Source organism: Centropristis striata, chromosome 1 (genome assembly GCF_030273125.1).
Source record: "Centropristis striata isolate RG_2023a ecotype Rhode Island chromosome 1, C.striata_1.0, whole genome shotgun sequence".
NCBI classification, from domain to species: domain Eukaryota; kingdom Metazoa; phylum Chordata; class Actinopteri; order Perciformes; family Serranidae; genus Centropristis; species Centropristis striata.
The window spans coordinates 38986259-39000135 of NC_081517.1; the positions used below are offsets into that span (position 1 = coordinate 38986259).

A 13877-nucleotide genomic window follows, 5' to 3' on the forward strand; every position below is an offset into this window, starting at 1 on the left:
TAAAGTGCGCTTCTAACATCAAAGCTTTACCTCAAAGTCCCTGAACCTGAGCTCGGGCCTATTTTTACGCTGTTAGTGATCACTGAGACATCATAGATAGTTGACACATAATCACATGTTTGTTTGGTTTCTCAGTGATGATGTCCACTTCAAAACCAACCCAAAGATCCCCGGCATCGATCTCAACTCTGTCAGAGTGCTGTTTGATACGCTCAGCAAACCGGCCTTCTCTGGACTTCTGGAGCAGGTAGTGGCTAAAAATGTATTTATAATTGTATGTGTACAATGTAATAAAGTTTTCTCTTTTCTGCTCTGCTGAACCAAAACTTGACATGAGTCAAAACTGTTGGATTAGCTTACTGTTTAGGTTTTTGTCATCATAATAAAGCAGTTAAAGGAGGAACTGCTTCACAATATTGGAAATCTCCCTTGTGGTTATAAGAAAAACATGTGAATATTTGGCTTGTTTTTAAAGTACATCGAGTTCTGCCGCAAATTTGTGCCACAAGCTGCAGTACTGAGTCATAACCTCTAACATTAGCTCAGTAATGATAGGTTGGGGCTCATGGACCTTCCTAACATGAATTATAATCTGTGTTGAGACCGAGGCCACATTCCCAACCACTAAAAGCCTCTCCCAAAATTTACTGACTGATATTTTTGATCCAAGCTGTTTTGGAATTGGAAAATATCCCATAAATGTCTCTGGTTTATTTAATAACACTTATTAGCTTTCAAACATATCGTAATATAGTACATTTCAAATACTTTTCTCTGTAGAACAGTAAATATTGATTCTTATTTCTGTGTAATTAAAAGTAGAAATATACATACAATCAGTCATACATGTCCTCTCTGTTTCTCTTCAGGCCACCAAGAGTTTTGAGAGTCTGTTGATCCCTCAGCTGCCGCGCTCCCCTCCGGACGTCGAGGCCATGAGGATCTACCTCATCTTGTCTGAGTACCCGGCCCTGTTCGACTCCAAGAACTACATCCGCCTCACTATCCCCCTGGCTATGGCCATCCTCCGGCTAGACGCCAACCCCAGCAAAGTATTGGGTATCATATATCATATATCATTTTCAACTTTTTTCTTTTCAAGTCATTAGAAAGCACATGGTAGCACATAAAGCCTGATTTCCACCGGGCCCGTTACTGCAGCGTCACGTCAGCGTCGCGTTCGCCGTTGCAAATAGGTAACACTCTAATCAATGAGAGCATTTCCACTGGGCGTGCTGCGGAACGTTACAGCAGCGTCTCAGCAGCGTCTCTGAGAGAGCAGATTGCACCAGACAGGAAGTCCGACTCAGAATCAGCGTAAAACACTTCCGCCCCTTTCAAAATAAAACACAATACGCAGTTCATGCAGCCTAAAACTACTTCACATCAACATTATGTTATGACCGGGGCACCAGATCAGCAATCAATCAATCAATCAATCAATCAAAGGGTCTCAGAGGATCGGCGACACGGACGACAAGAGACGGATTGTTGAAGTGGAACATCATTCAATCATTATGACACAACATATTGTTTTTATAAGGATAGATGGTCAGATCAACAGATCTGTCACGTCAGAGAAGCAAAGTAAGCTGTTGGTTGTTGTTGTTGTTGTTGTTTACTTTATACACACAGTTTATCCATAGACTGTATAAATAGAGTTTAGAGTTTATCACGGGATCTTGCGGTCTCCCGTATGGTCAGGATTATCGCGTGATCTCGTGATCTCGTGATCTCGTGATCTCGTGATCTCGCGTATATACGACCGGCTCGCTGAGCTGACGTGCTGCTGCTGTAAAGCGCCCGGTGGAAATCCCCAGTAACACAGAACATGTCATGACAATAACCGTGGCACAATCACACCACATGACTCGTCACCTACACTCATCCACATCCATGTCACCTGCTCATCTCTGTATCATCAGGAATATTAAAGAAACACCACTAGGCAAGAAAACACTTCCAGAAGTAATCATTTGAATAAATCTTAAAAGACAACATAAAGCAACTTTACGTACCACAAATAAAATTCAATCTTTACTGCAGCGACTGATGATGAGTTTTTCAGGCTGATATCAACAACAAAGAAAGGTTTTGCCACACAGCAAGCCAAACCAAAACTTGTTTTTGGACTACCTTGAAATGGTATTCATTCAAAGCAGCAGGAACTTTCATTTTATGTTGATTTTGGCGGCCCCTGTGGACAAAAGTGGTAGTGTTTCCATGAACACCACCTTGTTGTATTGTAAAGATCTTGATTTGACTGCACGTACATTTGTTTTCGGAAGCGGATGAAACAAGGACAACTTATTTTTAGCATTACCGGTGCCGATTCAGAATCCTTTTCGATCCCACAATGGACCAAGGCTGACTCATGTTTTCGCCCGTGCTCTATCACTGTTCATTTGACCCTTTTTTGTTCTGTATTCAACTCTTTTCTTTAATTCTAAACAAAGGTTTAGAAGTTTTCAAGTTTGTCCAGAGAAAAGACTTTTTTGTTTTGTGGCAACTGCACACGCAGGCACGATAACTGTCACTCCTTAAAGGCATTCATGGTGTTACACTTGAAAATAAAGAATAATGTGAGGAATAAAAGAAGAGGGCTAGAGCAAGAATTCGCTTTCTTTCTTACCTGCTGTGTGAAGCAGATATAAATATTGATTTGTCCCCAGACCCTTTAACTGCGATGTCGTAAAGTGTGCCGAGTCATCCGACAAGAACTCCATTCAATCAGCAAACCTACAAAGACAGCATACAAACATTATGTGGAACCTGCTAGTGCTGATGCATAAATACAGTACAGGCCAAGAGTTTGGACACACCTTCTCATTCAATGCGTTTCCTTTATTTTCTTGACTATTGACATTGTAAATTCATCAAAACTATTAATGAACACATGTGGAATTATGTACTTAACAAAAAAGTGTGAAATAACTGAAAACATGTCTTATATTCTAGTAAGCAAAGGGTGGTTACTTTGAGGAATCTAAAATACAAGACATGTTTTCAGTTATTTCACACTTTTTTTGTTAAGTACATAATTCCATATGTGTTTATTCATAGTTTTGATGCCTTCAGTGAGAATCTACAATGTAAATAGTCATGAAAATAAAGAAAAATGCATTGAATGAGATGGGTGTGTCCAAACTTTTGGCCTGTACTGTATATGAGAACACAAACATATTTACACTTAAAAACATTCAAAAAAAGCTGACAGATCCAACGAGAAACTTCTCTTACGGATTAGGTAAAATGTGTTTTGTTTGAGTTTTGTTTGCTTTGTAATTTAGTTTGACCTTATTTCTGTCCCTGCAGACAACTGGTGGTGTTTTGTGGACGGCAGCGTGTTCACAAGAATGGTCGACATGTACAAGAGCATCGTTGTGTTCATGCTGACGGGAGGCAAGACGCTGCTGGTTCCCGTCTTCTACGAGAACTATTTTATTGCTACTCTGAGGCTGCTGGAGAAACTCCACAAGGTATCCACACAGCTCACCAGCTGCTGCTGCTGCAAACAAACATAATCTGTTTTTAAATGACTGTGTTGAGGCAGGTGTTTGCTCCGTGTTACTAGGTAAACTTAAAAGCCCGCCATGTGGAGTACAGCCGCTTTTATATCCCCGACATCACCAACCTGGTGGACATCCAGGAAGACTACCTCAAATGGTTTCTGAGTAAAGCTGAAATTGTGAGTACTGACATTCTCCAACAATGTTTCACTCCCCTGTTACTTCACATCTGCTAAAGCTACTCACACCACACACACACACACACTCTTAACCCATGTCATTCCCAATGTCTACAGAGACGGTGAGGAATTTTGATTATCCAGAACTGCTGGTGGGTGTGTTGCTGTTTTTCAGTTCCAGCCATCCAATAGGTGTCTCAGGTTCACAGACGAGCCCCTTTTACTCCTCGGACATTGGAGGGATTTTTATAATCTTATTACAGCTTTTGACCCCTTTATTTGGGACCACATTGCTGTCGCTGTTCACACAGTCATCTTTAGTTTGATACTCTTACAGAATTATCAATTTTTTCAGCTTTTTACAATGTATTTATTATAGTACACAAACATAGAACATGGGTGTTTTTCCAATTGAGATTTAAAATAAATAAATAAATAATTTTTGGGACCCTTCTCCAAATTGTTCTCAAATGTAGTTTCCTAAAGTCTCACAGATAAGGTGATCCTTTCCATTACAAAAATGTCATAAATGTTATCATACCAGCCCTCTAAAGATCGGGTGTCTGGCTTTACTCATTTATTTGTACTTGCTTTTTCTAGCAGTCACACTAATTAATTACTATATTAAAAAATATGATATTTTGTTGTAATATTTGTGGATGTTGAATATTGTTTGTCCCTAGCAAAAGTATAAATGTTGTGTAAATGTTTTTCTGGTGAGCAGTTATAATATAAATATCTACTGAGACTCTTCCAGCCAAATGCTTTCTATGAGGTTGAACTTGTTGATTGAAATTCAAAAAAATATTCATTAGTTTTTTTTTTAATGTAGGTGGCGCTTGCTTTTTAACCCACTGGAGTCTACTATACAGCCTTGAAATTATGTTAAGCCCCAAATGTTCACTATCGTTGTTAATAAAAAGTTTCTCTTGGCCCTTTTTCACTCCAGGTCAGGTAAGATGACTTTGCTTTTCTCTCTTTTTGTTTTCTAGAAAGTGGGATCATCCTCCCCTTCACAGGTACCAAATTTAAAGACTACATTTGCACATTTAAAATTACATGGCAGATTTATTTGTTAAATTTTAGCCTAGTACTTATATTTCCTAATTTTCCTTGCAGAGTGACTTTCCCTCACTGAACCTATGTGCCTACCCGTTCATACTGAACGCTCAAGCCAAGACAACCATGCTGCAAACAGACGCTGAACTGCAAATGCAGGTATCTGCTACAGAGGTTCTATTTGATTGTTGTCAATAAATGTCTTTTTATTATCCAACTGAATCTGACTCACTTTTCTTGCTTCTCCCACCTGAACCTGTGACCCAGATGGCAGTAAGCGGTGCAAACCTACACAACGTCTTTATGCTGCTCACGCTTGAACCCCACCTTGCTAGGAACCCTTACCTGGTGCTCCATGTGCGAAGGAACCATTTAGTGAGCGACACGTTACGAGAGCTCACCATGTACTCTGATGTGGACCTCAAGAAACCGCTCAAGGTGAGAGCTACGCCTAAGATTTTTAAAGTCACTGTAGTTGTGTAATTTAAAAAAAAAAAGTCTGTACCTTTTTTTTTTTTATTAAAGTATTTATTTAATTTTTAATTTTTCAACATATAATACAGACACTTACAAACAACCGAGACAGACACCAAAAACAGACAGGAAGAAAAAAATAAATAAAAAATAAATGTACCTTTTGCGATGTCCTCTCCTCCTCCTCCTCCTCCTCCTCTTCTTCCTCCCTCCAGGTGATCTTTGATGGAGAAGAGGCCGTGGATGCAGGCGGAGTAACGAAAGAGTTCTTCCTGCTGTTGTTGAAGGAGCTGATGGATCCTGTATATGGGATGTTCACTCATTACAAAGAATCAAACCTGCTGTGGTTCTCAGACAAAGTAAGTTAGCACATATTAACATGCTAGTGTCACGTCTGTCCGTCCTGGGAGATGGATCCCTCCTCTGTCGCTCTCCCTGAGGTTTCTTCTTCTTTTTCCCCTGCTAAAAGGGTTTTTTAAGGAGTTTTTCCCTGGCCGACGTGAGGGTCTAAGGACAGAGGGTGTCGTACCATGTACAGTCTGTAAAGCCCTTTGAGGCAAATCTGTGATTTGTGATTTTGGGCTATATAAATAAAATTGACTTGACTTGACTAGTGCCGTAAAGTTAAGTTCTTATACATGCATATTGTACGTTTAAAAACAAACAAACATGCAAACATCTTTGTGAAAGCTTTTTAAAACAAGTAACACAAATTAAGAAAAACTAAAACTCGCAAAGGAGAGGGAATGGTCAACTTAAACGCTTTTGAGTTTGTGTCTGTTTTTTCATTTATATTTATTTTTTAAATATGTGATATGAGTAATCTTATATTGGATGTTCAGAATGTGCTCTGGTTGTTATTTGACCTGCAGCTGTACTTTCCAGGAAGAGCTTCTGTTTCTGTCATTAGTGATTATGTCGGTGGGGACATCCAGGTTTACAAAACAATAACCTCTATAAGGGGACGTGTCCCTGAACTTTTAAAACCACTTGCTACTTAAGTCAAATTATGTAATGAGGTTACATGTAAATGACTGTTGTAGTGCCTGGTGATTATTCAGTTTTTACCTGCCCGGAGACTGCAGACGGAAAATGAACAAATGATTTGTGTGAAAACAAATGCTCAAAACAGGCTCAATACTATGACAGACTCCTTCTTGCTGATTAAGTAGATCTGCACAATTTTGATCAGCACAATCTGGCATATATTATCAATGTTTTTCAGCATGGTCCTTGTTTAATAAAGATTGACGTAAAAAAGGAAACAACAATCAACCTCAAATGATCGAGCAATTTAACAGAATCATCACAGACCTTTTTCTATGTCCTTTTTGTCTGACTAATTTTCTTACATCCTCTTATTTAGTATATTAACTAGATTTAAAATGTGTAATTATGTGTAATAATACCGACACTCAAAGCTCCAACTTTGGCACGTTAAAAGGATTTAAAATTAATTACCCATTTATTTTCAGGGATGAGCCCACCAAACCTAGTTGGTTTTCCAGTTTTTTACTCAATGTTTTACTAAAATGTTGCAGTTCTCAAACTTTAAGTTCTTTGTTGAAGAAGCTATAATAGGCTGGATTAAAAAAAAAAGCATGTACCGTTAATACCCTATTTAAAATAATAAATACTGTGAATGTTGTTGATGTACACTGTAACACTTCTTTTGTGAGGAACAGAAAGAGCAACAGTGAAATAATTTCCTTTGTGCATTTCCAGTGTTTTGTTGAGCAGAACTGGTTTCACCTGATCGGGATCATCTGCGGTCTGGCCATCTACAACTCCACAGTGGTGGACCTCCACTTCCCCCTGGTCCTCTACAAGAAGCTGCTGGATGTGACTCCAACGCTGGAGGACTTCAAGGAGCTCTCGCCCACCGAGGCCAGGTAACCTGTCGTCTGCGCTGTAAAGTAGAGCAGGACAACATAGAATATTCTTCTTATGTAAGATTCAAACGGATGCTAGCTTTGCTTTTACCTTGACACTGCACCTGCTGCAAACAATTTATCTCGACTGTGTCCACATTTTGACACTCTAAAACTTGTTATGGCATAGTTTACATTTTTGGGTTATCTTTTCATAATAAAGGAATGAATGTATAAACACAAAAGATGGTGGGTACACAAAAGGTATTGCAAACATCCTGATAAAGGGTTTAAAAATATATATAACATTATATAGAACAGCACAAACAGTGGCTCAGTCTCTAGTATCCAGTTTTCTCCAGGTGTAATACATTCACCAGCAGATTTCCAGGACTGCAGTAGCAGCTTTCTGTCTGACTCATACCAATTCTTTTTTTTTTTTTTTTTTTTTACATTTTTTATTTTTATTTTGTGAGAGCATTATCATACAGTGCTTACTTTCAGACAATATACAATAGTATTTCTGGCACTCACAATCAAGGTTTTTTGTTTACAAAACAAGAAACAAGATACAGAAAGTTAAACGTATTACATTTGAGAACTTTGAACAAACTGGGAAAGGTAGACATATGTAAAAGAGCAAATAGAAAAAAGAAAAAGAAATTATCCACCATGGAGTTTCAAAATTAAATATAAGTAATACAAACTAATCATCAGACCCAATAAAACATAGTACAATGTTACAGTACAAAACAGCATTACAGGGTCATCCTTACAGTACTTCTGTCTGTTCCAGATTAACATATTCAACCCACTTGGACCACAGTTTAACACATTTATCTTTCTGAAGGCGAAGGGAGAAGGTAATCCTCTCCATAAGATAAATGTCATTTACTATACCGATCCAGTCCTGCACCGTAGGTGGCTCAGGGAGCAACCAACGCCTTGTGAGTGCTTTTTTACCAGCAGTTATCAAAATACCAAATAAATATTCATCAGCTTGCCTGACCTGTAAATCTAAATTTCCTAAAAATAATATAGAAAACTGCATGGGTAGGTTAGTGTTAAATATGCCACTTAATACTTTATGAAGCTCTATCCAGAAGGATTTAACCATTGGGCACTCCCAAAAGACATGCCAGTGATTGGCTTCCCGGTGTCCACATTGTCTCCAGCACGTAGCTTCCCCTCCGGCAAAATGTGCCTTTTGTTTTGGTGTAATGAAGAAACCATACACTTCCATCCAAGACTCATACCAATTCTTACTACTGTCTGGTCCCCAAACAGTCCAAAACAGTACAGGTAGTAGGACTGGATTCAGTTCCCTGTTTAAATCCTGTGCAAAGAAGGCAACAATAAACCCCAAAATGATGTAAAATTGATGAGACAATGTTCCCTCATGCTTTAAACATTCCACACAGGGCTGACGTTTCTGGAAATATCTTTTGTAGCCTGTAAGGAGGAAAGTGTCTGAAAGTCTGTGTGCAACCTTGACGTCTATCTAATCATGTCTTGAACTGAGTGAACTATCATAGATATTGTCAATACAAGCCTCCCACATAGTTTTGTTCATTTTAAAGAGAAGGCATAAAGAGCCTCAAGGAGAATTACCCTCTTTGAAGTGTCACTAAATAGTGTAAAATTGTAAAGCAACAGTCCCAAATCACAAAACAAGCATTTAAAAAGTGTGTAATTTGCTTATATAACCAGTTTGTGTGCTTTTTTAACCTCGTTTGTGTGCAAGGAGCAGTGAAATAGGCTGCCACTGGGAATTGCCTCTTCATTGAATTTGGAGCAGGAAGTGTCAGCATTTCCTTCTTGATTGTGTCCAGTTGACTTTTGATGTTGAGATAAGTTCTCTGAAAGCTGCACAGACTGTTGTGTTGCTGTTAGAGACAACACAACCTTTAAATACATTATCTCAATTAAAAAAAAAAGCTAAGCTTTTATTTTGACTGTCTCAAAAAGTTAGAGTAGTTCCAGTTTGACTGAATTAGTCAGCACACTTGCTACTGCACACTGACAGCAAAACATTGGTTAAATGAACCTGTATTGTCTTTTCAGTATTTTAAAAATTCTGCAGGATGACCTGAAGTTGAGGTCAGCCTGTAAAGATATTTGATCCTCTTCCACTAACGATCATTTCCTTTGCAACGCTTCCTCTTTTCATGTTTCCTGTGTTTTGGTGTTACTTATCCAGCATGTTGTTTGCAAGAACACAATACTCCCTCTGAGTCATTTCCTGCAGCTTTATTAGCTTATATTTCACCACTGCACTTTTAATCTAACAGACTGTTTCAGTTTGATCCGTGCAGCTGTCGGACGGGCACAGCTGATCCCTGTTTTTCATTTTAAAAGTCAAACTGAGACTGATTTAAATCTGCAGGCAAATGTAATAAACTGTCTGGTAAGGTAGAAAAAAAACAAAGCAGATGTATGATTCCACAGAAGATTATTATTACAGCTATCAACAAAGTCCTCAGCTATGCATGATAATAATATGCATAATATGTCCTCATCATGCAGTAAAGTTCCATACAGTACTCTTTGTGTTCTCAGGACTTTTTTTTTAATGTTGTTTACGTTTATGCTTCCCGAATGTCCATCCTGAAAGTGGAAAAAGGGAATTTGTGTGCTCTGCACCCTGGAGAATGACTTTAAATTTAATGATTTAATCCTGTTTAATGCTTTTAAATCCAAAGTTTAAGAATTACAGGCAGATTTATTAAAAATGTATCTGGTTACACATTTACATTTCTTTTGAGTTTCCTATAATGGATTTTTTAGCTCCTTTTAATTTTTGTCTTCTTTTCTGTCTTTAACTTTTTTTTAAATTCATGCTGCTGCCTGTCTTGGTCAGGTCTCCTTTGAAAAAGGGATTCTCAATGAGACTCTCTAGGTTAAATAAAATAAAAATTTGGTTATTAGCAGCACCACCACATAATACAGCACTGTTTGGTTCAACCAGGTCACTTTACTGGTTTATTTGCATCTCTGTTTACATCCAACCACATTAGGCCTATATCTGGCCTTCTGTATTTTTTCTATATTATATATATGTCATTTACCACTTATAAATTTAAATATATTTATTGATTCATTGATGTTCATACTTCTAAATGCAACAACCTATTTAACATATATTATAAAAAATTATATATTTTCTTTAAAAAAAAGGTACTTTCAGGAAAACAAACAAACAAAAAATATTTATTAATAAATGCCAAATAGCAGAAATGTATGTATATAATGTGTATAGAATGTATGTATATGTTTTATTTTTTTGTATTCTTATTACGTCTTCTATATCTATGTGTCTTGAGCTGCTGTGACAACTACATTTCCCCACTTCGGAATAAATAAAATCATATCTTATCTTAGTTTCTTACCTCATGATGTGGTGAACACTGATGGTAATTCTTGCCCACACCTTTTTATTTGTTGCTTTTTATATCCTGCTAATGAGAATAATAGTAATAATAATAATAATAATAATAAAGATGATTAGCTTGTGTTGTTCACCTTTGTCATGATCATGTTAAAAGTGATGCTCCTGCTTCTGTCTGTTCTTCTGCAGGAGTCTACAGCAGCTTCTAGATTATGAAGGAGGTGATGTGGAGGAGACGTTTCTTCTCAACTTTGCTGTAAGTTTAACTTTAAACCCGTTTTACCTCATTACTTTAAGTAAAAGGTTTTTTTCTAACTCTTAATAAATGCCATTTAAAGACAAACAACAACAACAACAACAACAACGTGAAAATCCCTTAAAAGCTCACAAATTTAGTGTTTCATTTAAAAAGCGTAATTGTTGGGGACTAATTTTGGTTGCAGATGACTACACAGATGTTTAAAGCAGCAGGATAATGTGTGTGTTAATGGTGGGCGATAATGTGAAATACAAAGGCCCAAATCTTAATAATAATGTGAAAAACCTGCAATTATTAAAAACAATGGAGGTCAATGGGAAAGAGAAATTATATATATATATATATATATATATAAAATTTCTGCCACAGCTGCCATAATATATATATATATATATATATTAGGTCCGGGACTTTAACGCGTTAATTAAGATTAATTAATTACACAAAAATGAATGCGCTATGCATTTTAATCACACTTATTTTTACACAGCTGATATATATATATCAGAGTTTAGCAAGACAGACAATATTTGTTAGTAATTCATTCTTAGTTGGTTTTAGTATTTTAATGGGATTTCTAGAAAATAAGAAGTAAAAAATGTAGTTTTTAACACTTCACTCCTGCAGTTTAAAAATCTTGAAACCTGTACTCTAAGACTATTTGTTGTGTTGACATCTTAGATCACCAGGGAGAACTACGGGATGACAGAAGTCAAGGAGCTCGTTCCTGGAGGAGAAAGCATCAGTGTGGACAAAAACAACAGGTGACGCTCGACAGATCAAATGTGTATTTCATTGCTTTAAGAAGAAAAAGTGAGTGCAGCAGATACGATCAGCTTTTTCTTTGACTGATGTCATCCCTTTTGAAATGAGTTTCATACATATTTGAGTGCTCTACACTCTGTTCTTTCTGAAAGACAAACAGATGACTGAGGTTTTTTTAAATATAATTTTAACTTTTCCAGCACTGGAGGTTGTCACGTAGCTCACACAGCTGCCAGCTCGCATCCCATTGTTCCAACTGAAGGTCATATTCTGTTTTAAAAACATAGAAAGCACAGATTTTGGTATTTAAAGTGTCATTCTGTGTGTTTTTCTCCTCCGTCACCGCCCTGTTTCTTCAGCTCGTCCTTGTGCCAGTGGCACTGATTACAGAGTTATGTGGAGGAGTCCACAGGGAGTTGTGGGGCGGGCGGTGTCAACATGTCTGCCTGTTGGTGCTGAACAGATGGCGAGTGGCAGTGACCCAAGTTGTTCCTGCGAAATCCCCTCAACACAGATATAAAACTGTAATAACTGAATGAATAGAGTAAACCATTGTTGCTGGGGAGTAAAACATCCACAAACACTAAAGGAGAGATGTTGATATAGACCGAAGGTCAGTTAATTATAAACTCTGTGGGTGTGATTTGTTTTGTCTTGTTTTAAAGATTTGGCAGCACTTGTTTCTGTGCTGGTTTGTAAAACGAAACCCAGTTTAATTCTTTAAATTAAGCCTAACGGTGTTTTTTTTTAGCATGTTCTTTCCTTGTTTTGAAGCTTTTCCTGTTTTAACGGGATGTTGCGGTGCCATGTCATCTTTTAAGGACTGTTTTATTTCATGACAGTGGTGAAAGAGCATTCAAAAAAATGTTTTTTTTATTATTGGAATCCTACATCAATCAGCACCTCTTGGCTCATAGTGGAGTCCATACTAGAGAGACTAGAGACTTTTTTTTTTTTTTTCCAGAAAGTGGTTGTTAAGTTAAGAAGCTAACCATTAATCTAAAGGTGAGAAAATACTGACCTTAGAAACATGCCCCTACAGTACTTTGCATCATGTAAAAAAGCTTTTACACATCTAATTTTATTGGATTCTTAGAAAACTTCTGACTTTCTAAATAGAAACATGCACACACACACACACACACGCAGGAGGAGGAAGTAAGTGTTAACTGTGACACTTTTAAGTCTATAAACTGATTTGTGAGGATTAAATTAATGAATCTGAATGTTTATTTAACCCTTTATCAGGCAAAGAACTATATTTGGTAACTTCAGGTAATATTTCCAGAAAAAAGTTGCAAATTTACTAGATTAAAGTGGCAAATCTACAAGAAAAAAAGTAGCAGATTTAAGAGATTTAAAGTGGCAAATCTGCGACAAAAAAGTGGGGGGAAAAAGCAACTTTTTTCTCCCAGATTCACCACTTTAAATCTCAAAAATTTACGAGATTAAAGTGGCAAACCTACGAGGAAAAAATGCGTAGATTTGCCACTTTAATCTCGTAAATTTTTTTCTCAAAATATTATTTCCGGATGTTTTTTTACACATTCTGGCAGTATGTAACATCCTCCAATATTCTCTAGGGTTGAAATTTGGAATTTGCAAGCACTTCAATGAGTGCCCTATTAAGGGTTAACCAGTGTGCGTGCTTTTGTGTGTCTGCATGTTTCAGGAAGGAGTTTGTGGAGGCCTACCTGCGCTACGTGTTCTCAGACTCTGTGAGCGAACAGTACTCGGCCTTCTCGGCTGGTTTCCTGAAGGTGTGCGGGGGGGAGATCCTGTCGCTGTTCCAGCCCTCTGAGCTGATGGCGATGGTGGTCGGCAACAATAACTACAACTGGGAGGAGATGGAGAAGGTCAGTGTGTGTGGTGAAACAATCTGTGTGTGCAGCGTTTGAAGTAACAATGAGTCCAACAGTTCTGAGTTACTGTCCTGCAGCAGAAATGATACAAAATACAAATTATTTCCTGTTTGTAGTCAGTGAATGGAAAACTCTTCCGCAAGCAGAAATCCTCAAAGCACAGAGACGCAAGTATTGTAAATTGTTAATTGTGTATGTGACGTTGACCATATTTCTTTGGACATTGCTGAAAATTTGACTTTTACAACATCAACATCTGGCAAATCAGTGACACAGTGTAACACTTGACTCATGCCAACTTTCACAGACTTTGAGAAGGTTTAGTCTGTGTTTTATGTAATTTTTTCCCGATATGGCCAAATGCATAGTACACAATAACAAAAGTTTGTTTGAAAGACAAAAAAAAAGTAGTAACAAAACCTTCCCAACCTGTTTTTAAGTAAATCAAATGAACTACACAACAACATATGGTAATACATGGTTTTTATATGGTTTTTATGATATGTTTTTT

The 13877-nt window shown here is 37.4% G+C and overlaps 1 protein-coding gene across 1 annotated transcript in view; it reads left to right on the plus strand.

Annotated features, from left to right (window-relative positions):
• The window catches only part of herc3 (HECT and RLD domain containing E3 ubiquitin protein ligase 3), a 33011-nt gene that overhangs the window by 14413 nt on the left and 4721 nt on the right, over positions 1-13877 (plus strand). Inside the window, exons 12-23 of the mRNA XM_059341939.1 lie at positions 136-247; positions 870-1059; positions 3316-3479; positions 3575-3688; positions 4681-4707; positions 4808-4906; positions 5015-5185; positions 5437-5580; positions 6947-7113; positions 10670-10736; positions 11421-11503; positions 13177-13360. Coding sequence (XP_059197922.1) covers positions 136-247; positions 870-1059; positions 3316-3479; positions 3575-3688; positions 4681-4707; positions 4808-4906; positions 5015-5185; positions 5437-5580; positions 6947-7113; positions 10670-10736; positions 11421-11503; positions 13177-13360 — 1522 coding nt within the window. The remainder of the gene's footprint in view (positions 1-135; positions 248-869; positions 1060-3315; positions 3480-3574; positions 3689-4680; positions 4708-4807; positions 4907-5014; positions 5186-5436; positions 5581-6946; positions 7114-10669; positions 10737-11420; positions 11504-13176; positions 13361-13877) is intronic.